The sequence below is a fragment of the Cervus elaphus genome, chromosome 20 (genome assembly GCF_910594005.1).
Source record: "Cervus elaphus chromosome 20, mCerEla1.1, whole genome shotgun sequence".
Lineage (NCBI taxonomy): Eukaryota > Metazoa > Chordata > Mammalia > Artiodactyla > Cervidae > Cervus > Cervus elaphus.
Window position 1 is genome coordinate 126711668 of NC_057834.1, and position 26867 is coordinate 126738534.

The 26867-nt window shown below is 44.2% G+C and overlaps 2 protein-coding genes across 26 annotated transcripts in view; both read right to left on the reverse strand.

Moving 5' to 3' along the window:
- MACF1 (microtubule actin crosslinking factor 1) overlaps nucleotides 1-26867 on the reverse strand; it is a 339001-nt gene that overhangs the window by 50638 nt on the left and 261496 nt on the right. For all 25 annotated transcript variants that reach the window (XM_043878610.1, XM_043878618.1, XM_043878625.1 and 22 more), the window contains 3 exons: nucleotides 3705-3866; nucleotides 3376-3546; nucleotides 2564-2730 (listed from right to left, as the gene is read on the reverse strand). In XM_043878610.1, coding sequence (XP_043734545.1) covers nucleotides 2564-2730; nucleotides 3376-3546; nucleotides 3705-3866 — 500 coding nt within the window. The remainder of the gene's footprint in view (nucleotides 1-2563; nucleotides 2731-3375; nucleotides 3547-3704; nucleotides 3867-26867) is intronic.
- Nucleotides 5978-20436, reverse strand: KIAA0754 (KIAA0754 ortholog). Its single transcript, XM_043878626.1, has one exon. It carries the CDS (start codon nucleotides 14911-14913, stop codon nucleotides 10774-10776), a length of 4140 nt encoding a protein of 1379 aa, XP_043734561.1. The 5' UTR covers nucleotides 14914-20436; the 3' UTR covers nucleotides 5978-10773.

Here is a 26867-nt window from a genome sequence, read left to right on the forward strand (position 1 = left end):
AAGGAGAGGGGAAGCCTGAATGCTGAAGGCAGCCAAAGAAGCAAAAGACACAAAAACAACCATAGAACTATATTAGAACACAGAATAACCATCAAAGGCCATAACAATGACTCAGGACCATTAAGATCAGACTAACTGCTGTGTTATTTGAAAAGGGGCTGGGTGATGGGATGTACTTTTATTTCAGTAAATCTTTACTAAACATCTGCTTTGTGCCTGGTCCTATGCTGGGTACTCTGGACAAATTTATATTAATAATAAATGATTTAATATAAAGACCTGCCATTTGAATTATCTGGAAATGTAATGTTTGAGTATAAAGAAAAATGTATTTCTAGATGCTATTTTTAAATGTCAATATAAACTACAGAATTTCCTTTCTTAGTTTATGTCAACCTTCAAACTATATCTTCAATCAATACAACTAAAAACTAAAACATAAAATATAACCTTAAACAAATTGCTTGGTGGATTATTTTCATTGGTTAATGACCTGCTTAAAGATTTTACTCTTTTTGCTTTAAACTTTTAAAAACACTTTTAAAGTTTTATATTGGAGTACAGCTGATTAATAAAATTAATGTTAGTTTTACTAGTATTTCAGGTTTACAGCAAAGTGATTCAGTTATACATATACATGTGTCTATTTTTTTCCAAATTTTAAATTTAAAATATTTAATTCTTAAAGAACTGTCTTAGACTTCTAAACCTTTCTGACTCATCTATGATTCCAGGATCTGAAAGTCTGAAGAAATCACTGTAACAGGACTTGAGGTAGAAAAGAGAAGAGCTAAAATAATTTGGAGGCATCAAAAATTCAATATTAAAGAAACTAAACAGAATTCTTTAGGATGCCTTAACAAATGATTTTGCTCTTGGTATTTCTCTTTAAAACACTTGTCCATAAACTGTGTTCGGAGCATGGAAGCAAGTAGGATAGAAGAAAAGAATCATAAATAGACACATTAGGAACAATCATGACTTTAGTCAGCTTAAGGACCTAGGAGGTAAGCACAAAAAATAATGACCTTAATACAAGGTACACATGAAGAGTTAGGAGAGTTAAGAGGAAGATGAAACTATTCTATGCTTGGGAATAAAAAAAAGCTTCATAAAAGCAGGGGAGATGAACAAAAGTCTTTCGTGGAAGATGGAACACCATCAGCAAAGACAGAATTAGGAAACTGACAGAAGACACTGAAGAACTGAATACGGTTTCCTTTGGCCATAAGAAATGAGAAGAATAGCAGAAACTAAGAAAGGTGGGTTAGGGCCACCTTTGAATGGCTGGTTAGAGACACTTTATTTTATAGGCAACAGGCAGTCAACAGATGTCTCTGATTGTGCAGAGGGAAGGCCTGAGGGGAAGCAGCAGTAGAGTGGTTAAGGTTAGATAGTTAGGAGGCTGCCCTCAGACGAGCTACCTCATGGGAACGAGCCCAAGGGAGAGTTCGTAAGTCATGAACTGAGGCAAGTAAGTTGGAATCAGAAATGGATGGAGAGGAAAGATACTGTAGATGTAAAATGGACAGAATTTAGTACCCTGATAGACATGTGACACAAAGTAGGGGAGGGGAAAAAATGGTAAAAAGAAAATGAGGCTGAGGCTTTAAACCCAGGTAGTTGGAGGGTCAATGGTACTACTACTGGAAATGGATGAAAAGAGAGAAGAAATAACGCAGTGCAATTTGGGAATGAAAGTAAGTTGAATTCTTTCTTTTGTTTCGCCTACTAACATGGGCAAGTAAATACTCTGTAGCTCAGATGAGAAACAAGCAAGCCATGGACAGGTAGAAGTAAAAAGACTGAAGAGGGGATTATCTGAAGTCTACCCATAGCTACCTAGACAATAAGTGATCAACTCCGTGACTCTCATACTCATTTCTGATTCATTATCATTTACTTTTAAAACTGGGAACAGTATCAGCTGAAAGTAAAGACCCAGTGTGACTTACTAAGATCAAGTGACACTGGACTGATAGCTATGGAAAGAGAAAGAAAGCACCTCTGTGGAGGAGAAGTACACTGCCTGCCTGCAGCTTCTGGTGAAGACAGTCCATGCAACTCTTGAATGTTCATTTAATAGAACCACAGGCTAGCTCCTAGATGTAGGAACATCTAATACTGGGATAAGTTAACAGAAAATAAACATGATACATTTCTTTTTTCTTTTTTTGATACATTTCAATTCCAAGTATCAAAAACATTATTTATAAATATTAATGGGGAAAAAAAGAAATCTGTTTCCAAAATTCAGAAAATTACTTGGCTGGATTGTAGGAGTCCACGTCTGTCATTTGGAAGCATGATTATATTGCAACTGAACACCACCACAGAGCACTGAGTCTCCCAGCTCTCAGAACCTTACGGAAGCGCTGAGGCTCATTTCCTGAGAGTCACTCTGGTTATGAGGATCATCTCTAAAACCTTATCCCTCTTCAAGGTAAAAGCCTTTAAACACCTCCAGAGCTCCATGAGAGTCATCCAGGGGCTTTTACAGCATCTGAGAGACACAAATCAGAAACTGTCTCTGACTTCTCCCTCAAAAGCCCCTTGGCTTTACCTGGCTGCTGCCTTGCTGAGTAGTCCAGTCCATCTACTTTCAAGACTCTCCAACTGTCCAGTGATCTTCTCTCTATCAGCCAGCTCAGCTGACTGTGCTATTCTGCCTCCTTCTGCTTGAAGCATGTCTACTGTGGCCTTTCGATCATCTAGTAGCCTCTGGAGCAACTGATGTACATGTTTAAAGAGAATGAAAAGTGATAACATGGGGTCACTTTAAAATCTGAACCAAGGAAAACATACAAAATCCAAAAACCTCACCTCACTGAGCCCTAAGTTTAATTGAACAGGGAAGTTCCCCCATCCCCCAACCTGAGGCAAAAACATGAGATATAATTCCTACCACTCATATCAACTTTTCCTACACTCAGGTTTTTAGATGGAGCGGTGACTGTCATTATGTGACTGAAAAGGAATTTAATTTGAACCAAGAAAAAAAGGAACTGAAATGGAAATTAAACCGAGGGGAGGGAACCAGAGAGAACATGTATATCATGTATACATGATCTACAACATTAGTTAGAACATTGCTGACCCTAAAAACACTCAAAATCTCTTAAGATAAAGTGGTGACAAACACTGAAACAGGATGGATAAGTGAACAAGCAAAACTGCTCAGTTCAACATATGGCATGGTAAACTAGGAGATTACAAAGGTGATAAAAATCAATTTCCATCTTTCTTTTCTGGATCACACAAGGTAGGTTAGGATTCTACTAAACTCCTAACGGTGCTCCTGAAACTATAAGCAAATTATGTTGTCTGTCATTCCCTTCGGCTGTTACAGTTCACTGCCCCAACATTCTCACTTACCTTCTGTTCTTGGATCTGGGCTTTCACCACTTTATACTCAGCAGATGGAGGCTTCTGATTGGCTATGAGCTCTTCAGTGTCTGCCAACCAGCTGAGCAATGGCTCCAAGGCATCTTGGAACTTCCCACAATGCAACAAAGCCTCTTGCAGTTGTGCGATTCTTTGTGCAACCTGTTTCACAGACACGAAGGAGAAAGGGGAGAGTTCTGAAATGACTTCTCATCCCTTTTTGTTACTCCAGGTTGGAACTGCTAAAGTTTTATTTGCATTCAGGTGCCATGGAAACCTGAAATTGCCGTATCTTTTTTCTATGCCCTCCATTCACTCACCTTTTTATTTAGTGTGTTCCACCGAGCGTTGATCTCTTCCATGTCATGTTCCAAACCCTGTACATCACAGTTTTTTCCGGCGCTCTGAATCAAGCCCTGGCCAAGTCCATTCACCTGTTGCAGTTTCATCTGAAGAGGATCCACCTGTTCTTTCTGAAACATCTAGATAATTGTAAGCCAAAGAAGATTTAATCTATAGGCATGACAGTGACTGGTTATTCCTGGGGGAGGCATGCTTTAACAAAGGCGGGCCAGGGGGTAACAAGAGAAAACAAGCCACTTGTACAGAAAGTATCAAGTAAGAATGTGGTTTCACATTTCAAAATATTCTCCTATGGACAAGCAATTACAGAGAGTTATGGCACTACTCAGGCATTTAAACCATGACTCATGGTTTGTTTCTGTTGCTAATTTTTTAATGCAAAAAGCTCTTGAGAATAAAGAAGCATCAGCCTCAAGATACCATGAAAGTGTGATGCATTATCAATCCTAAATGGGAAGGTTGATACCAAATGACTAGTACTTAAGATTAAAAATACCTTGGGGAATAGCTTTAACCAACCATGATACATGCAATGCTCTTTTCTGACTAGGACTAATAATTAACCAAAACACATTAATGGTGTGAAGAATCCCAACCTCATAGCTTAATACCCCAGTGGCCATTTAATTCCATTCTATTCCAAGGGCGCAGACCACAAACAGCCAATAATCTTGAAATAGTATTCCTGATTACAAAGGGAAGTGGGCCAGTATTATAGAGAGATGTCCTTAACAACTTCAGACATATTTTAAGTAAGACTCAGATATACATAAAATATCTTTAAAACAATGATACTATATATCCATGTTTACCATGAAACAATGGAATTTTATAACTGTAAACAAGTGTAACAAGCAATGTGAGTGTTTCCTTCTAATGCAGTCAAGGTCCATTATTACTTAGAAATTTAGAAAAGGAAACAAAGAGAACAGTATTTCTGCCACTCCAATGGTATTAAAGAAAAAATGAAATAAATATTTGTCCCTAAGATCAGATTTCTCTCAATTGTCAGAGGATAAAATCAGCCACATTCCACTAGTCTGGATCTATTTCCATTCTTTTTTCTTCCATAAAAAGTTCCTTCAAGTTCAGGGAAACAGGTGAATCAATGAAAGCTGAAGACATGGAAGAGCACAAAAATAAATGCAAAAGAAAATTATAAGTTTGGGTAAGACTAATTTTGGCCTATGTGAGACCACAGATCACACTAGGATTAGGAAACTGATTCTAGAAAGAATGGTCTGTGGCTGAACAAGTGAGTCACGAGGAGGAAAGGCCCCAGGGAACACTGAAAGAGGAAGGTTATAGAGGTAATTACCAGTGGGCTTCATTTTATACTACAATTTGATTACACCATATTTTGTTAGGCAACACTACACAGCAGTTCAGCTAAAAATGGCTGTTACTCCAATAACATGGTTCCTAGAGAAAGCAAGTGCGATGATTCTACTTTGTATTAAACTTGCTTTCACTGAAGAAAAATCAGAGCAGAGGGGAAAAAACAACATGGCTGTGGGAGGGGCTGGAAAGGTGAAGACAGCAGAAATGCCTAAAGTACAGAGGGAAGGTGTCCAGCACACCGAAGAGCCCCCATTTACCCAGTAATTAAATCCTGTCTCATGTTGTGACTGATATGTAATTTTTCCTGTGTTGTCCAATATGGCAGCCAACAGTTACGTGTGGCTATTTAACTAGAAATTCAGTTCTTCCACCCCACTAGCCTGATTTCATGGGGTCAAGGGGCCAAAGGCCATGTGTGGCTAAGGGTCTAAAGTACTGGGCAACACAGAATACCTCCATCTTGGCAAGAAGCTCTACTGGTATCAATGTAAATCATACAGAAAAGTAAAAACGTAATTTAAGTAGCTTGATAATCTCTTCCATATAATAGAGCCAATTCTTTTCTTAAAATTTGGGTTTACTTTGTTTGTGAACATTTCACATAACGTATTTGAGATTTCTTCATTTCCCATGTCCACTCTATGGATTGACAGGGAATGGGTACTTGTCTTTTTTTTTTCCCCAGAAGTTTAAAAATATATGAGAATGCCTCTATATACTGCTGCTGCTAAGTCACTTCAGTCGTGTCCGACTCTAAGCGACCCCATAGACGGCAGCCCACCAGGCTCCACCGTCCCTGGGATTCTCCAGGCAAGAACAATGGAGTGGGTTGCCATTTCCTTCTCCAATGCATGGAAGTGAAAAGTGAAAGTGAAGTCACTCAGTTGTGTCCGACTCTTCGAGAACCCATGGACTGCAGTCCACCAGGCTCCTCCGTCCATGGGATTCTCCAGGCAAGAGTACTGGAGTGGAGTGCCATTGCCTTCTCTGTTCTATATACTAGTACCCTTTAAATATTCATAGTGAACACAAGTGAACAGAATGTTAAAGAAAATAAATCTGAAAACACTTGCTCCTTTCTCTTAATTCCCTAATAAAGCTGTTTCACAAAACTTGTGCTTTTAGATACATTAAAATTCCTACTCCTTAGTATTCCGTGGCACATGGACTGTGCCGTGTTACCAACTAACCAGTGCTGGCAGACATTTCCCAGAGCAGAACACTAGTAAAAATTATTGCATGGCTGTAAGATGCAACAGGGACATAAAACAGAAAATTTCCCAAAGACCTTCTTAAAACACTTTTATCTATAGTAATACCACATTCTCCCAGCTTTCATCCTGACTGATCCTTTTTTGATGTCCTTCATGCACTTCCTCTTTCTCGTCTAAATCTCCAAATGTTAGCCTTAGAGGGTAGAGACAAGGGTAGGATACCAGTCCTGAGCCCTTTTCTCAATCTACATTCCCTTAAAGGCAATTCTACCCATTCCTATGGCATTCCTTACCATAATAAATGCTTATTACTCTAAAAATTATATATATATTTTGAATTTCAAATCTAAATATCCAACTATTTTCCTTAATATTGCCATATACCATTCCAAAGTTGAACAATGTACCTGCTAATTTCCTCTCCCCCAATGCTGCCCTTCCCTGAGCAATTCGCCACTGCCCCCACTGTATGGCTGTGAGCCTTACTGACACCATCTTGGGCCCTTAGAGTTTCTCCTGTCCTTCTGCTGACCCTACCCAGGACTGTAATGTACAGTACATCACTTCTCTGTTGTCAAGGGCTTTGTAGATAATAGATACTGTTTAATCATCATCAGGACCAGGTAGCTCCTATGCTCTGTGTGTCCCCAAACAATGATGAAAACCTTTGCTGATGTATATTCCTAGTGTCCATAGATTAGAACCCATTCATAAATATTGACTTAGGAATACAAGTCCTTTTCCCAAGCACCGACCCCCACCCTCTAGGTTAACTGCAGAACTGTACCAGTTGCCCCCACGATGGTGCAGAGTGCAGCTGAGAATGCTTCTGGGTTGTAGTCTGCCTGATGCTACCCTGAGAGTAAGTTGTTGTTTGGTTGCTCAGTCATGTCTGACTCTTTTGCAACCCCATGCACTGTAGCCCACCAGGCTCTTCTGTCCACGGGAATTTCCAGGCAAGAATACTGGAGTGGGTGGTCATTTCCTTCTTGAGGGGATCTTCCTGACCCACATCTCCTGCTTTGGCAGGCGGATTCTTAATTGCTGAGACACCAGGGAAGCCTGAGAGTAAGTTACTCTATAATAAACTGATCCATTGATTATATGGAGCTTCCTGCCTTCTTTTTTGGTCTCAAAATGCCTTCTCAATTCAACGGGTACTTTTTGTTTCCTCCACCCTCCAACACCCATCTACTCAATGATGCAGATCAGAATCTAGAAACCATCCTTGATAACTTCCCCTCACTACCCCCCAACATGAAAGTTATTATCAGATCTTACTGATTTTGTCCCTAAACTGTGTCTCAGATCCATCCACTGACTCTGTCTTCAAATCCACTGACTCTCTATCCAAGCCACCCAGACAATTGCAGTAATTGAGCAGGCCTCTCTACTTTGTCCTTGATCCCATACAATTCATCCTAAACATAGTAGCCAGTGTGATTTTTTTAAAGTTGCAAACCATTCTGTGTTTTCTGAATTCCATGTCAATTACAATACAAACTATCAAAATATAAAACAAAAGAAATCTGAGATTTATAAACCCAAATAATGTTGAAAATTTTTTTGTCAATGTGAACCAGCTTTCTCTATCTTTTAAGCTGAGTCATCCTTAAAAAATGAAAATGAAATAATTTCACTCCCCTACTTAAATCTTCCAATACTTGCCTATGGCTTGTAAGGTAGAGATCCTTGATTTCTTTCTCAGCCCCTGCATCATCTGGCCCCTTCCCACCTTTCCAGGTTCACTGCAAGACACTCTTCTGGAAACCTTGCTTACTGTGGTCTGGTCACTTGGCTCTCTTTTAGTTTTAACATGCCAAGCTCTTTCCAGTTTTCATTTCCTTTGTCTAGAATGCTCTTTGACTAAGTAACTTCTATTTATCCTTCAGGTTATAGTTTTAAAACTGTTTCTTTGACACGGCAACTGAAATTAAATACCCCTATTGTTTCTTATAATAACTTTTTTTTTTTATTCAAAGCATTTGCCATTATTTATAACCATATATTTGTATCATTTTTGCTTAATTTCTGCCTCCCCCTGGGCTTTCCCAGTGGCTCAACGGCAAATAATCTGCCTGCAATGAAGGAGATGCTGGTTTGATCCCTGGGTCTGGAAGATTCCTTGGAGGAGGGCACAGCAACCCACTCTAGTATTCTTGCCTGGAGAATCCCACAGACAGAGGAGCCTGGTGGGCTACAGTCCACAGGATTGTAAAGAGACATAACTGAAGCCTCCCCTACTATACTGTAAGTCCCACAAGGGCAGGGACCACACCAATTCTATTTACTGCAGAAGTTCCAGTACCCAGTGCAGAGTACTGGGTACACGATAAGTAGTTATCCTATAAATGAATGAATCCTTGCACAGAAACAGTGTGAGAGAAAGCAAACAAATCCATAAAAGTTCTGTTGATTGGCTGAGGATTCAAGTGTTGAACTGAGATTGTGAGGCTCCCCAATTTTTGCTTAAAAACTTCCGTGGCAAATTCTTAATTTTATAGGACCACTATTTTATACAAACAGTTGTTTTCTTCATTGAACCAGTGACTGGAAATAAGTCTAAGGAAGTCTACACATGAGAAGAAAGCTTCAAGAACCACAGATTGCTCTTAGTGAACTTAGGATCCCACTATGGAAATAGCAAACAAGTTCTGGCTCTTCTTTCTTCTACTAAACCTTGTGATTGCTATTAGAATGCTTGTATCTATTTTAACCATGTATACATGTGAACATTTTACATACATATGAAGAGGATCTAGAGCAGTTCATTCTAAATCACAGACTTTGCAGCTGGGCTACTATTTGTTTCTCCTGTCATTTATATTGGCCAATATTTCATAAAATGACTACCTCCTGTAGCTGCCAGACTACCAGAGATCCCAGAGACTGACTTAAGAGTTTCTCTGAATATTTTTCCTTTATGCAGATTTGACTGGCTCTTTATAATGAAATCCCTGTATTTCATCAACTATTGTTGCAGGCTTTGTAATAGAAATAGTCTGTGTAATCAAGAATGCTGGTGACTTTGCATAGGATGCTGGATAGGATCTTGGTGTCAACCCCAAATTCAGTAAAACTGAGAAAACTGGATCAAATCCATCAACCCGAAAGGTGATGCACTCTAATTTGATGGGGTGCTCCATTACAAAATAATTGTGAAGTCCAGGTGACACCACTACCACACAGCTAAGCGGAAGATCTGTGGCTTAGCTTGGTTGACGGCTTATAGCCTGCAGTCAAAATGATCTTTCCTTGCTGGCAGCTGCATGTTTAATTGGTCCTAGCTGACTAAGGTTTCCCTGAAAGGTTCTGCAATGGAGGTGAACCCAACTTTCTCGCAGCATCTATGAATATTTAGGAGATTAACATTCATCCACTCAGTCAACAGGAATGCATACTACAGGGAAGGCACTGTTTTGGGTCCTGGAGATGGTGCAAAATTAAAACCACCTTTGCACTCAGTTACCACTGACTGTATTTGATTAAACTTCTAACTCCTTCCCTCCTTATCAGTGACCAAATGACACCAGGACAGTAAAGTGCAGAGAGCTGCCATTCTCGAAATCCTCTGATTATGAAATGCTAAAGGATAAGAATCTTGGGAACAGGGTTCACAACACATTATGTTCTCTAACGGGAGGACTTCAAAACCTTGGAGGTATGAGACCCAGGAGGACATTAGTCCAATTTCCTAATTTCACAGATTAAGAAACAAGAGGTCTAGGGAGAGAAAAGTGACTTGTTTCCGAACACAAAGACTGACAAGATTACTAAAATACTTTCTTCATAATCATTACTGTATCTTTTTCAGGCTTTAAAAATACACATTTGTATTTAAAAACTGTTATTCACACATCCATATATGGCTTTCACTCAACCTGCTTTGGTGAATTCTTTCAGTTAAGCAACGTTAACCAACGTTATCTATTTGAAAGGGGAAGCATATTGACAGTGACTCAAATCTTCTGTGTTTGGTGCTTTGAACGGATGATCTCATTTTACCCTCACAACCCTCACAGGGTTCTTCTGCCTTAACAAATGAGGCAACTGGAGCCTCAGGATATTTAACTGTCTCAGAGTTGTTAAAAGTATCCCAGGTCTCCATCCAAAGTACATATACTCTAGCCTCTACTTGACTGCTAACATCACCAATGAATAAGCAGCCCCTTGATTTAGGAAAGAACACACTGTAAATTTCAAAAGCAGAATCACCCTTTCCCGCTAATAATCTTTTCCAAAATTAAAGGCAAAACTGTTTACATTCCTAATTTCCTTGAGCTTTGCTTATAGCCCAATTAGAAAAAGTCTGAATTATAAAGTTTTTCAGCAGACGAAAGACACGTTTTCCCCATAAATTCAATAAAAAGACCAAAAAAGGCCAGAAAAACTCAGGCATTCTTAAGAGACCCAAAGAATTATCTGTGCCCTTTCTAATCACCACCAAGTCACAGAACTTGCAAATCTCACTTTACTCTCCACATCCTGCCCTAACAAAATGAGCAACAATTACCTCATTTGAATTTAATCCATCAATTGCAGCCAGAGGCACTTTCCCATGCAGCACTGTGCCAGTCACCTCTTTTACTCCAAATGCTGGGGAATCAAGCTCCTGCTGGATCGGCATTCCAGCAGGGGAAGCCTCTTCTAGAATAGAAGTTCCTTCTGAGACAGGCACTGAATCAGCATGGGGAGCATCTCCCGGGAAGGGTGCGCCAACGGGGAGCACCTCCTCCACAGCTGGGGCTGCAGCAGCTGCAGCAGGAGGCTCCTCTGGGGTGAACGCTCTAACAGCTGGGCTATCAGACTCCTCTGGAGCAGACAGTTCAGCAGCTGGGGCTGCAAGCTCCTCCGGGGTGGGCACTGCACCAGCTGGGGCGTCAGGCTCCTCTGGGATGGACACTGCACCAGCTGGGGTGGCAGACTGCTCTGGGGTGGACACTGCACCAGCTGGGGTGGCAGACTGCTCTGGGGTAGACACTGCACCAGCTGGGGTGGCAGGCTCCTCTGGGGTGGACACTGCACCAGCTAGGGTGTCAGACTGCTCTGGGGTGGGCACTGTACCAGCTGGGGCAGCAGGCTGCTCTGGAGTGGGCACGGCATCAGTTGGGGTGGCAGGCTTCTCTGGGGTGGACACTGCACCAGCTGGGGTGGCAGGCTCTTCTGGGGTGGACACTGCACCAGCTGGGGTGGCAGGCTCCTCTGGGGTGGACACTGCACCAGCTGGGGTGGCAGACTGTTCTGGGGTGGGCACTGTACCAGCTGGGGCAGCAGGCTGCTCTGGGGTGGACACTGCACCAGCTGGGGTGGCAGGCTCCTCTGGGGTGGACACTGCACCAGCTGGGGTGTCAGACTGCTCTGGGGTGGGCACTGTACCAGCTGGGGCAGCAGGCTGCTCTGGAGTGGGCACGGCATCAGTTGGGGTGGCAGGCTCCTCTGGGGTGGACACTGCACCAGCTGGGGTGGCAGGCTCCTCTGGGGTGGACACTGCACCAGCTGGGGTGGCAGGATCCTCTGGGGTGGACACTGCACCAGCTGGGGTGGCAGGCTCCTCTGGGGTGGACACTGCACCAGCTAGGGTGGCAGACTGCTCTGGGGTGGGCACTGCACCAGCCGGGGTGGCAGACTGCTCTGGGGTTGACACTGCACAAGCTGGGGCAGCAGACTGCTCTGGAGTGGGCACGGCACCAGCTGGGGTGGCAAGCTCCTCTGGAGTAGACCCTGCACCAGCTGGGGCGGCAGGCTCCTCTGGGGTGAGCATTCTAACATTTGGGGTATCAGGCTCCTCTGGGGTGGACACTGCTCCAGCTGGGACTGCAGGCTCCTCTGAGGTGGACACTCTACCAGCGGGGGTGACAGGCTCCTCCGGGGTATCCTCCTCTGTGGTGGGCACTGCAGCAGCTGGAGCAGTCCCCTCAGGAGCAGGCACTGCAGCACCTGGGCCAACCTTTTCTAGGGTAAAACCTGAAGCAGCTGGGACACGTGCCTCTACGGTGGCCACGGAAACAGCTGGGACATGCCCCTCTGGAGAGGGCACTGTGACAGAGGCTGCAGCAGCTCCCTCTGGGACAGGCACTGCAGCACACACGGCATCTTCTACAGTGGGCGCTGCAGCAGCTGCGTCAGGCTTCTGTGGGATGGATGCCCAGCTCTCCAACACTGCTTCTGTGTTACTAGCCTTGGTAACTTGTTCCTCCAGAAAGGTATTTAGCAATGAATTGGAATCTCTCATTTCTGCTTCCCCTTCCTCCAATAAGGCCATATTCAGCTTGGGCTTGGTCCCATTCACGGTTTCCACTCCATCTCTGCTATGCCTCACTCCTCCAACCGGCAGGTGCGGACTCAGGAACTCTGACTCCGGGGACTTTCTCTGGAGACTCTGGGAGATTTGCTCTGGGAGTTCACCAGGAAGGTGTGCTGAGGCTCGGTCCTCCAGCCTGGCTTCATAATCCAGCACCTGTGCTTCACCATCCTCATCACAAGCTCCTTCCACGAACAACAATTCACAAAGGTCCACATCTCCCAAGGAAGTCAGAAGGTTTTCTTCTTCATTAATAGCTCCTTTCTCACCTTCCCAATGAATCTCATCTGTTGGTAAATGTGAATCATCCGGCAACACCTCTCCTTCAGATCCTGAGGTAACATCTGTGAGTTCACGGCTAACAGCAGAACCGAGGGGGGCTCTCTCCACACCCTCCTCAGCATTCCCCTCAACTTCATGACCATCCACCTGGGACAAACTGCTGTGTTCTTTGGCCAGCTTGGCTTCAGAGTCCGGTACATTTTCTTCAGGAGAAGCCCTGTGATCAGAGTTGGACCATCCTCCCAGGGACTCCAGATCAGTCAGGAATCTAAGGTTAAATTCCCCAGCAGTTTCGGGGCTAAAAGGCACTTTTTCACCCTCCTCCTCACTAACAGTGGAAGCGTCCCTCACAGAATCAGAGTAGGCAGTAAATTCCACAGTATTAGGCACCTGAGAAGAGTCCAGGGCGTTGAAAGAGTCACCATCCAACCCAGGACCACAGTCTTCAGTCCTTACCTTTAAAAGGTCTACATGATCCTTTTCTAAGGCAGCCCCTGAAAAAGGACTGATTACAAGTGAATTTTCTGCGTCCTGGGATGGGGCCAGCCCTTCAGAAGAGGCTTGATTCTCCAGCTCAACTAGAGGAGTCACTCCTTCTTCAGATAAACACTCCTTTTCAAGTTCTAGAAACATCTGCACCGAGTCTGTGTCAGAGAGCTGCTCTGAGTCGGCAGGACCAATAGTGCATTCTAAATCTGAAACAAGACCCTCCAGCCCCAGAGCAGTCCTGTTTCTCAGTTCTACAGCGGTCTCACCTGTTAGAACACAGTTGTAATCCAAAGATTCGGCCTTGAGAACAGAAGCCAAACAGTTTTGAGCAGGCTGCGGGTCATCAGAGCAACGGATCTGACCAAGAGCTAGGTGCTCAAAAACTCCCACGACAGCGGTGGAGCAGCCGACTCCATCCTCCACCACTGCCGCAGTATCTGCTTGCTTTCCTTCTTCAAAGATATCTGCTAGGCTGTTCTCCTCATGTGCTGTTAGAAAAGTCTTTCCACTCTCTGACAGCTTCTCTTCCTCCCACTCCTCCGCAGCCTCCATCATGATCCATCGCTCATCCTCCTCAAACTTGAGCTCAGACTCCGTCTTCTCCCTGAGGCTGGGGGTTACGAGAACACGCAACTCTGAATCCAAGAGCTCTTCACTCAGGCAAGGGGAGAGAGGTGGCAATTCCACAGTGCAAGCTGTGTCCCCCAGGGGGTGCTGCTTCTCGCTGAAGCCTCCCTTAGCCAAACTTTTCATGGCTCTGGGCCAGGTTGCACTTGGGAATCTGTGCTCCTGCATTACATCTGTGTTACCACTTGCTGCTGCAGCTTCTGACTCTAGAGGCTGGAATTCACGGGAAGAGCTCTCACTGCGCTGCTGCAATCTGAAGTCTTGGCTGTTTCCACCTAAGTTTTTCACATCCTGCATTTCTGGAATACCTATGGATTTGGACACATGTTCCAGAGTTACTGACTCTGACTGAGGTTCCTTGTGGTCCACGTGACCAGAACTTTCTGTTAATGCAGAACTGGACTCCTTCTTCTCTTGCAAGGAAGGATTTGAAACACCAGCTTCGGAAACCTCACTGAGAGAAGCTTCCATCCTTTCGGCGAATTCTGGGAAATTGGGTGGCATGAAGGACTTCCAAGATCTCCTGTTAATGTTGTCCTTGCGTTCTGCATTTGGCCGCCTTCTGGGTGGCACAGGTGCTGACTTCTGCACATCACTGCTTAGCTTTAGTGCGTCAAATATTATTCTCTCGTCCAACTTTTTGCCTTCTGGTGCTCTGGATTCAAAAACATTAGCGGCTGCTCCTAACGTACCGTTGCTGGATATAGTGCTTCCTTCTATCTTTTCCATGGTGCTTTTTGAAGTCTGATTAAGCTTTGACCCCTGGTCAATTTGTTCATTTATCCTCATTGTATCATATATAGATCGCTGTGGAACATAGCAATCCTCTATGTAGCCATCCTCTTCCTCCCCCTTTCCCAGGCAGGTAGGGTTCTGCCTTAAACAGTCCGGCCTGCTGAGTGGCTTACCCATACTTTTTCAATCAAGATGAACCATCAACCTTTTAAAAGTTTCTCACAGTTTCCCCCAAAATGCATTCTGTGTAGGTTAAAAACCCTTTTACATCTTCATAACTGCGAACCCCCCAGTCGAATCTTCCCTCCAGAAAGGCCTGGAAGTTGCACTTTGAAACTATTCTGGGAGAAGCTCTAAGAGAAACAGCTTTTTCCTCACAGGTTAGCAGCCTCATGGTTGCAGACAGATAATTGGTATAAGGTAATCAACAAAATTATTCCTTCTATGGCTTTTTTATTTGTTTAAAGAGCACCGCTCTAATTCAGTCAGTTTAAAAAAAAAAAAATCATCTGGTACTGACAAGTCTTATTCAATATCTAGTTCCACTCACTTCTCACCCGAGCAGAGTTGGAAGCAGAGGATTCACATCGATTGTGTCTTTTAATAACAATGGCACAGCCTCTCTGGTCTTCAAGTATGGCCCAAGCTCCCAAGAATTCCTTTCATTTTATCCTCAGTTCCAGCCCTGGAGAGTCCAGCTGGTCTGAATTAGCCATTCGTCCTCCCTAGTTCGGGTGTTTGTATTTGAACGGGGCTGGTCGGCGGATATTCCTGCAACTTTAAACACAGGAAGTCCTTCATTCGCGGCCAGCTTGGGGCTTCCTGTCTCCAAAACATCATGGCATTGTTGTGGCTCCCAGAAACAGCCCAGCGCCGCGGCCGCAAAACAAGCCGAGTGGAGCCCGGCGCCGGCCCTTTGAGGGGCCGGCGGGCTGCGGCGGCGACCGAGGGTCAGTCGGCAAGGCTCGCTCCCTGCCGCCCGCTTCACCGCGCCGCGCGCCCCGAGGGCCACGGTCTCCTCACCGCAGGCTGGCAGGTGGTTCCCGGCCGCGCCGGCCTCCAGTCCCGCGCTCAGGAAGTTAGTTGGTCCCTCCGGCAGCTGAGTCCCGCGTGCTGTGGGCGCCGCCTCCCCCGCCGCCAGTCCCCGGTCCGCAGCCGCCACGCCGTGGGCTGCATGTCAAGCAGCCGCCTCTATTCTCCGCCACCGCCGGCCCCGCGGCCCCGCCGTCCTCCCCGCCCGCAGCTGTCACGGTCCCGGCATGCAAACTTCTGGCTGGGAACAAAAGGCTCCGCTCGGGCCGGGCGGGGGCGAGCCCGCCTCCCTCGCGCCGCGCGGCCCGCTCGCCCACCTCTCGCTGGAAGTGCTCGGCTGGCGGGCGGCTCTCCTCCCCCTTCCCCGCGCCGCCGCGCCGCGCCGCCCCGCCCGGGCAGCCCCCCTGGAAGCCGGGGAGGGCGACGCGGAGAGCCTGGGGAGGAGGGCGGGGCAGAGCCGGGGCGAGAGCCGCCGAGCCGGAGGGAGGGGGCGACCGAGGGGATTGGAGGCCGAGGCACCGAGGGAGGGGCTTCTGCGCGGGTCTGGGCGAGGGAGCCCAGCGCCCGCCGCTCGGCTGGCGGGCCCACGCCCACCGCGCCCCCGGGGCCGGAGGGAGAGCCCCGCCCCGCGAGAGAGCGAGGGGCGGGGAGCGGCACCAGCGCTAGTCTCGGCCGCGCAGCGCAAATCCCCTGACAAAGGGAAGCCCCGCCCTCCTGCCGCTGGCCCGGCCCCTGTCGCCCCCGCCGCGTCCCAGCCCGCCGGGCTCCTAGCCGTAGGGCGAGCTAACCCAAAATGGGCGCCCCCGCCGCCCCGCAGCCAGCAGGTTCTGGCAAGGGCCATTCTGGGCCCCATCTGCCGGCATCACTCCCCGCTTCGGCTCTGCCGCCAAAGGGGTGTCCCTCGTCCCTCCAATGTCACCTTTAGCGCGCCCCTGCCGAGCTCAAGAACACTCCAGCCTTAAACCTGGCACTTCAATTCGGACCAAGTTATTGGATAAACTCCAGGTACCTTCCCTCTCCCGTTCCTCACGTCCGTCAGGTCTCGGTTCATTCCCTCACCGGGATTTATTTGCCCACAGATCTGAATGGTGTTGACTGAGGAGAAGGGAACTGACGGCGGGGGCAGCGGGGGAGATGCTGGCAGCAGCGCCCCCAGACCCAAAACCTGGGCTCCTTCACCGCTGGGCACATCCAAGGAAACCTGAGCTCCTCGGGGCCAAATGAAAAGAGGGGTCTGTATTTCAAGTCTCAAGATGGAAAATTCTAAAGAAAAGTGGCCCACAATCCCGTCCAGAGCTTTTTGGCTTTTAGAAAAGCCATCTAGACGCCTGGTGACTGTTAAACAAAGAAAGTACAAAGGGCAACCCAGAAACCCGTCCACCAGAGGCAGCTGCATATCAGAAGGGGTGTAATATGCGGCTCCTTTGTGATGGCCATTTTCTGATTTTATGAAGGAAAAAAAGCCTATTAAAATCTCTCAACTGACCATGTGGTCAATACAGATGGTAAAACTTATGGAAAAGTTATTTCTACCCTCTATACAAACTGTTAAGTGAAGCCAATAGCTGGTGTATGGAGATCTGGCAGTGAAACTCTGAGCTGAGCCCTTAGGCTGACTTGAGCCAGAGAGGTCTTTGGCAAAAAGGAGGTGTCAGCTGAAGCCTGCAATCAGAATTAAGTAACTAAAAGACCTTTCACTGGCAAAATGTCTTACACTTCATTTCTTACTTTGAAAGAGGCTGCTGATCAATTTCTGCCCACTCAAATTCAAAAGATTCTCTATCCATCTGTAAACTGAAAGGGAGGGTGGGCAGACTAGATTGTGTCTTAACAGCTTTTCTAACTTGAATATTCTTTAGTCCTAAAACTGTTAAAGGAGCTGCCCCACAATGCTGACCCCTCCTGGTCCTACACTGCAAGACTGTCCTCTGAGGAACAAACAGCAGAAAGAACCAAGAATGCTTGACCTAGGGATGGTTTCCAAGCAATATGATGAACATCAGGTATCTAAAGGGCTGGGAAGTGGGAGGAAGGAAGCTTGTTCTGGATGTCTACTTAAGCTGGCACACTACGATCCAAGGGCAGATTTCAAATCAACAAAGCTTTCTCCCAGCTATTTGGAGAATAGGGCGTCCCCTGAAGGGATGACTTTCCTGACCCCAGAGGTGTCTGAGCAGAAACTCAAGCAATCACTTGGCAGAGATCTGGGGAAAGAGATTTACAATTCCTCTTTCAGTTTGTTCAAGATGAATTTTAAGGTCCCTTCTAACTCTAATTCAATGTGATTGGAGGGCTTGATTAGCTTATGTATCTGATACTTAACGTTTCAGGGAGTCTGGGTTTTAATTTTCCTTTAATTATTAAGTACAACTGGAAAAACCCAGGGAAGGCAAGATCAATTTCACTAGCAAATCTCCCTGGCCAAATACACTCACTTACGTGTTCAGATATCACAACAGACTGTTTAGTGTGCCAGGGGCCCTCTGGCTGGAAGAATCTGAGGAATTCTGGCTCTGGACTAAGGGTGGGTGGTTATTCTATTATAAAGAATGATCTTGATGTGGAATCACAAACTTCATAGCCAGAAATTCCTTTCCTGTTTGCTCACTAAATCAGGTGCCAATGAATTCAGTCTTTTCTTAATCCTTCCCCACACCTATCTACCTTAGTCTCACCAATCTCACCAGTGCTCCACATTACAGTCCACCCAGTAAGGGGAGCATTTTAGCAACTATGAAGTTCAGATTGAAATTACTTATCAGCTTAAGTCACATTCTCTCTGATGAGTGTATTAGGAGGCTATATTAAGACACTATTACAAAGAAACCTCTCCAAAATTCAAACATGGCCTTATAGAAAGGATTACATAAAGTTGACCAATTACTCCCCTCCCCTGCAAAAAGTGCTTTGCTCCTTTCTTTAAATCATCAGTTTGTCTTGAGAGAGAAAAAAGGCACAAAGTCTCTTTCCTCCATGTCTTTTTTTTAATCTGTTCATGAGTTTCTCCTTAGTTTTGGTATGTGGAACTCTGCCAATAGCCATCTCAGTGACTGAAATAAATACCTGATACAGCTTTCAACCTCTTGTTACCCTGATAGCTCCAACAAAAAAAGCATCTGTTCATTTCACATGTAAACTTTTAAAAAGAGAAGTATAGGGAGCACCTCTTTGATGCTTCCCTCATTCCTATAACACAAATATATGTGCTGATGCCAAATTTTAAATTAGTTTCCAGTTCGTTGATTACAGAGTTCAAAGAATTCTCTATTTATTTTGAAATTCCTAAGAACAGAATTGGTGTCAGATTTTCCTTTGGTGAACTTGGAAGAAAGAACAATCTTGGCCCTTCCTGCTTTCTAATTAAAACAGAAAGGTGGAGTCGCCTCACACCCTAACACAGCTCCCTTTCCAAGTTTTGGAATTGGCACTTTGCCTTTGTCTGCTCCAGATTTAAACCACCAGCCTCCAAAGAAAATCTGGAGACCCTAGATGCATACTTCCTCAGATTCTATAATGCCTTTTCATCCACCTCTCTCTTGGAGGATTAGTGCTGACTAGAGGAGAAGACAGAAGACTGGTTGGATCTTGCACATTTAAAACCTACAAAATGTCTTTCATCTTGGGATCTCTAGACTTTACAAGCATTTATTTGGTAGCAAGTGGAAACTCCACAGTATTAGTCTGAACCTGTTAGGCATCAGTCACTACCATCTTTTTATTACATAAAGATGGCTACAGAGTGGCTTGTTAAGCAATGCAGCATGATGTGAAGCTTGCTTTAAATCTAAGGATTTTGGTGCCATCTGAGCTCCTGTGTATTTCTAAACCCATGAGAAAGCTTTCCACACACTCTTCAGGAACTCTCATGACCCCTGGAGCCCTTTTCTGCCTGTGGACTTTCCATATTAATCCCTCTTTAGCCACTCCCCACGACAGTGGTGATAGCAAAAGCATAGGGCTTTGTAAGTGAGAAAAGACCTAACAGGACAGTGGGAGGCAGGAAAGCAGGAGATTCCAGGAAGGCTTTATGGAGGGAAGCACATTTACACATCAGGAGCTGGAGACAGACGGTAGAGACAAGGGTTTCTAAGTGAAGGACTGGAGGCTGGAAACCTAAAGAAGCTAATTCACAGTTATCATGGTTTAAGTTACAGGACAGATGCAAGGGAAAAATGAAAGGTCAGAATGGTAAGTAGCTCAAGGTCAGTTCACCAAAGCCCCTGAATCCAAACATGAATTTATGCTTTATTTGTGCATGCTAAGTCACTTCAGTTGTGTCCGACTCTTTGCAACCCCATGGACTGTAGCCCTCCAGGCTCCTCTGTCCATGGGATTCTCCAGGCAAGAGTACTGGAGTGGGTTGCCATTTCCTCCTCCAGGGCATCTTCCCAACCCAGGGATTGAACCTGCAACTCTTACCTCTCCTTTGTTGGCAAGTGGGTTCTTTACCACTAGTACCACCTGGAAATCTCAAGACTTCCTTATTTAACTTGCCAGGGCATCGTACAAGTGACTGAGTCATTTGTGGAAAATTTCTAAGAATCTGAGCCTGGCTGCTCACTCAACTGCCATTTGATATAAATTATTGCATTACAAAAAATCCAAATCTTAATTGCAGAGGCAGACTATTTGAACTTCACAACTGATCAGATAGAGGGTAGGGGTTAGGGGGAAAAATAAATGTAAAAAATGCTGTTGGGACCTCCCTGGTGGTCCAGTGGCTAAGGTGCCATGTTTCCAATGCAGGGGGCCTGGGTTCAATCCCTGGTCAGGGAACAAGATCCTGCATGTTGCAACTAAGAGTTCAAATGTTACAACTAAAGAATCTCACATGCCGCAACGTAGACTTGGCACAAATAAATAAAAAAATAAATATTTATTTATTAAATAATAAATAATAAAACTTTTTATTTGGTTATAATAATAACCAAACAAATAAATAAATATTAAAAAACAATAAACCTCTTTGGATGACTGAGGGCACAGCATCCTATAAAACAACAACAGACAGGAAGGAATACTGGAGGAGCTACACATTCAGTGTAGCACATGCTGAGGGCGAGGTACTCAAAGGCTGCCCATGTGGAGGTATCCAGAAAGACCAAAGGTCAGGGTGGAGATAACAGAGGGAGAAAACTTCTGTAGGACAGTGAGGAATTGGACATCCCAGGGCTGAGCGTGGAGAGAGGTGAGAAGAGGGCGGATGACAGGATTTCAGGAGCCACGTGTAAGGGAAGTAGAAAGACAAATCGAAACAGAAAAGAGAAGAGCAGCCAGAGGAGAAAATGGAGAGAGTGCAATGTCAGGAAGGTAGATGGACAGGAGGGTTTTGAGAAAGAAGATACGATGTTAAGTGGTGCACAAGGAAGGAGGAAGACAATTAATTAAGACAAGGCCACTGGGCTTGGCAACTAGGATGTCGGCGAGTACTTCTGCAGGAACGCTTGCAGTGCAGTGAGGGGTGCTGGGTCAGACGGTAGCGGATCAAGGATAAGCAGTGGTGAGACAGTAAGTGTTGGACCTCCCTATTGTGTCTGTTCGTTTGGCTTCCATGTCACTGTGCTATCCTGATGCTACCTTTCTAGCCAGTCCTTCTTGGTGTCTTTGGGTTCCTCTTCCTGTCCTCTTAAGAAGAGTAATTCCACAAAGTGTAGCCTTGATTCTTTTCATTTGTTTAACAAATATTTATTGAGATCTACTGTGTGCCCGAATCCACGCCAGACACTAAGGGAGAGTGACGAGCAAGATGTGCTCAGGAGCCTACATTCTTGTAGAGACAGACATACATACATTCACTTTAATTCAACTGCAGTAAGCACTCTGAGGGAAAAGCAAACAGTGCTCTGAGAGCATCTGTCAAGGGGCCTGGTGTGGCCTCCAGGTGCAGGGGAGGCTTCCCTGAGAAAGTGACCCTGTGGGCTTTCACTTAACACCAAGAATAGCCTTTCCAATTCCAGGATGGCATGACTTCACAACTTTCATAAAGTAACAACTTCCCAAAGATGCTTAGCTATTTCTATGAAATAGATCCCTGAGCTGAATCTCTAAGGAATCTTGCTGTAGGGGTCTTCTCTCCAATATTAGAAAAGGATGTAAAGTAACTAATATAGAGTTAAGAGATTTTTGAAAACTGTCTTTCATTTTGTTACTAAAGCAGTTCTTACCATTGATCATGAACAAACAACTGAGGCTGAATTTAAAGAATTAGACTTAAATCAGAGCTCTTCTCTGGGAGTGAACTGCAAGATGAGAGAGATAGTAATTCACTTGAATGGATGCAATGAATCCAAGCTGCAGAAGACCTAAGAGAGGTTCAATTTCTTTGAATTCTTATCTTCATCTTCCCTTAACTCATAGATACATGTAACCAAATATTAGAAACATGTAATTGCTGAAAGCTTTTCTGAGGAACATCTTGATTTGGCATATATACTTGGCATAGAGATTAATTTTATCTGTGTTTTAAAGCTGCTTCCTCTGAAATTAAGCTGATATTTTCTCCCTTAATGTTTTAATTAAAGATTGATTAAAATTAAGAAGTGTCTCTATCAAAGATGCTGACTTGGTAGTTGCCATTATATGGTAACAGAGGAAGATAACATGGTCTATGCTAAAGCTAATTAGGCCAAGGACCCTCAGATCATTAAGTTGATCTGCTGGGTAACTCTGAGTGACTGAGGAAGTCACTGAGCTGGTAATGGCTTCTGGTTAATTCTGGTTAATGATTTGAAAATAATACTGATGTGTAGAGCATGGAAACCAAGGTCAAAATGGTCTCAGAAAAACCTGCTGGCTGTGGGATTCTGAAATGAATGAATGAATTAATAACCATGTATGTGGACGTATGTGTACATACAGTGTATTTAAAGCTCTGTTAAGGAGTCATGACCTAAGCCTGTTTATGTATTGCTGGTCTGGGGCTGGCAATGAGCTCCACATTTGTTCCCCAGAGAAACTGCTCAGGAAGGCCTTTTGTCCATCTACCTGTTTCACTGCTGTCATCAAACTAGTTTACTTTATCTTCATCATTTCCACTTTTTCAAGAAGAAAAAGAGCTAATCTAACTTGGTGCTAGGTTTTCAATCAAATCTTCTGGAGAAAGATCAGCTGTAGGCAAAAGGGGAGTAACTTATTAAAAACATTTCATAATGTTATAATGTGTGTATTTGGATAAACTTTTTAAAATAAAAGAATATTATCATTGAGCACTTAATATCTGCCTAGTGTTTTCATCTACATCACTTCATTTAAATCTCATAAAGGCCCTAAAGGTAGGATTTACCATTGCTCACGTTTTACAACAGAAATAACTATACAGAGAGGCTAAGTAATTTCCCCCAAGGTCACTCAGCTAGTAAATGATAAAGCCAGAATTCCAAACTGAGTATTTTGGACTCAAATTCATATTCAATTTTCCTCACTAAGCTGATAGAAGTATGAAGACTCTTCTTGCTGTTATTGTAAATGACAATGACTCTGAAGTAAAGGGTAACTACAAGACGGCATTTCAGAACCTGCTTTCTTCAGGTGCATCCAAAGTAGCAAATTTTTAAATTTTGCTTATTTAGGCTAATACTGAAATGAAATTATGTTCCTTTAACATATGCTAAGTAGGAGAGAAGGAAGGGAGCCTGGAGGCAAGATGGAAAGGTGAGGAGTCCAGGCTAGGATGAGGATTTCTCAGAACACACAAGGATTTAGCTCAAATGTTGCAAAGTAGATAGCATTTTGAATCCACAGCTCACATGGCTTATGAGAAATAAAGAGCATTCACTTAGTCAGATATTCACTAATGTCCAACTATGCATATACTCATGCTAACTACTTTGAGGGACACAAAAATGGATACATTAAGATGAGGGATGTGACACTGCATATAATCAATAAATGCCAAAATTAGGCAGTAATGATAAAGGCTAAATGAGTTACACATATTAAGTGATTTAAGAGAGCAGGAGAGGTGGTGAGCTGGGCTAGAGCGGAATCAAGGTTTTGAGGAGATATGGGACTTCTATTAAACCTTCAGGTATGAGTAGAAATCAAATAGGTAAAATGCTAAGGAGTGTTTGGGGTAAGTGGATGGAGTGGATGGTCTACATAGTAAACAGGACTGGATAGACAGCGGGGATCAAAAATGTAGTTTCTCAACTGACAAAGGATTAATTTGCAAAATATACAAGCAGCTCATACAACTCAATGCCAGAAAAACAACTCAATCAAAAAGTGTGGAAAAGACTTAAATAGACATTTCTCCAAAGAAGACATACAGATGGCTAACAAACACATGAAAAGATGCTCAACATCGCTCATTATTAGAGAAATGCAAATCAAAACTACAATGAGGGTACTCTTTTGCCCCCTTCTGATGCATATGTCAGAAGCTTTCTCTATCTCCTTTATACTTTAATAAAACTCTATTACACAAAAGCTCTGAGCAATCCAGCCTCGTCTCTGGCCCCGGATTGAATTCGTCTCCTCCGGAGGCCAAGAATCCCATGTCTTATCGTTCAGCAACAACCTTTCACTCTTTTGGGAGGGCAGTTGAGAAGGTCCCTGCACTGGCCGTGTGCCCTGAGAAACCAAAGGATGGGGTCAGGACTGAGAAAAACTTTCACATTAATGTGACAAGGGAAGAGTAAGATGCTTCTACGGTGAGGTTTTCAAAGAAGAGGCATGCATTACTCAGTAAAACCTTTCATAAGCACAGATGCAAACTCAAAGAGGATGCCAGACACAGCTCACACAGTTGGAGGGAGGGTGGGCATAGAGTTGTGTGTTCCAGCAGCAGGCAGGAGGGGCCTGCCACATCCTGATGACTCTACTCCAGTTTTTCCTCTCCTTCCATTTCCTTTATTGCACACAAAGCCACTAATGCATGTGCACAAGTGTATCACATTTTTATTTATTTGCTACATGGTCAATGATTCATTTTGATGGACATCAAATGGAAATGAATAAAAATGGATTTTGTAGAAATACTCCCTAAAAAAGAAAAAAAAAAAAAAAAAACTACAATGAGTTATCACCTCACACCAGTCAGAATGACCATCATCAAAAAGCCTACAAACAATAAATATTGGAGAGGGTGTGGAGAAAAGGGAACGCTCTTGCACTGTTGGTGGGAATGTAAATTGATACAGCCACTATGGAAGATGGTATGGAGATTCCTTTAAAAAGTAGGAATAAAACCACCATATGACCCAGCAATCCCACTCTGAGGCATATACCCTGAGGAAAAGACACATGTATCCCATTGTTCATTACAGCACTATTTACAATAGCTAGAACATGGAAGCAACTTAGATGTCCAATGACAGATGAATGAATAAAGAAGTTGTGGTACATATACACGATGGAATATTACTCAGCCATAAAAAGGAGCACATTTGAGTCAGTTCTAATGAGGTGGATGAACCTAGAACCTATTATACAGAGTGAAGTGAGTCAGAAAAAGAAAGCTAAATATCATATTCTAATGCATATATATGGAATCTAGAAAAATGGTAATGAAGAATTTATTTACAGGGCAACAGTGGAGAAACAGACATAGAGAACAGACTTATGGACATGGGGAGAGGGTGAGATGTATGGAAAGAATAACATGGAAACTTATATTACCACTACTGTGTAAAACAGACAGCCAACAGTAATTTGCTGTGTGGCTCAGGAAACTCAAACAGGGGCTCTGTATCAACCTAGAAGGGTGGGATGGGGCGGGAGACGGGAGGGAGGCTCAAAAGGGAATATATGTATACCTATGACTGATTTATGTGGAGGTTTGACAGAAAACAACAAAATTCTGTAGAGCAATTATCCTTCAATAAAAAAATAAGTTTAAAAAAAAGTATAATATATATTAGAAAAAAAAATGTAGTTGCTAAGATTGGGGAAGGAAAAGAGGGGAGGGAGGCACAGACAGAGACCAGTTCTGAAGATGCCCCTGTTTAATCCATCAGATCTAGGGGGAGAATAAACACTCACGGAAAGAAGGGTGAGTACAGACAGAAGCTGAGGGAAGACCACCTTGGAGGCTTCAGTTTTAAAAGGCTACAGCATGATTTATGTCTGTTTTTTCCGTGGGAACCATGTGCGTACACGCTGGCTGTCCAATCACGCTAGCTCTCTGCATTCCTAACAGAGGATCTTTTGTTCCAAATAGCAAGGCTCAAAAGGGATGGAGTCTGATAAAATCACACTGAGGTCAGTACTCCCAGCTGGTGCAGGGCTGATGCCATTCCATAACACACCCTACAGGAAGCAGCTTGAGATACACAGCTGACTGGCTTCCACAGCAGGAGTCTTGTGGCAGGCAGGGTGGGGTGGGGACTGGCCAAGCATGGAGGGCATTCTTTAGCCACTGACTCAAATGAGTTCCCCAAGATCCTGACTTGATCCAACAGATCTGTTTAAATCACTCTCAGAACCAACACTTTTTTTTTTTTTTTTTTTTACTAAAAGGAAACCCACGAAGTTTCCCCAGGCAATGGAACTATTTCATCAGTTAACTCTTACTTGTCATGGAATCTGAAAAGGGCAAGATTCCAAAATCCCCTGTATTTCGAGAAGTGGGCTGAATAATCCTTTGTTGCAAGTGGCTATTCTGTGTATTATAGGAAATTCAGCAGCACCCACTAGATGCCGGGAGCAGTCGCCCCAGTTATGACAGTACAAAATGTCTCTAGATGTTGTCAATGTCCCCTAAGGGCCAAAACTGCCTCCCCTACCCTCACTGGGGGCCACTGGTCAAGCATGAGCTTTGGTGCCAAACATCTTTCCAATCCCAGCTCTAATATTTACTTGCTATGTGGCTTGAACAAGTTACTTTAACACCTTCAAACCTCAGTTTTCTTATCTGCAACTGGGATTTTAAATGTCTGGTTTATGGAGGTGGGGAGTGGCGAGGAAGTTAGGATTGGAGATCATTTAGATTCAGGTCTCTCTTACTTTCTTGCCACTATGTCCCTACCACTGCAGCTCTTTGCACCTGTTTCTCATGCTGCACTGCTAACTAGAGACTATCTGAGATCCCAGCTTGCAAGAAGGACTGACCCAGAGCAAGTGCTCAGTAAGGATGGACTGAAAGGAATACAGAGCCCCTT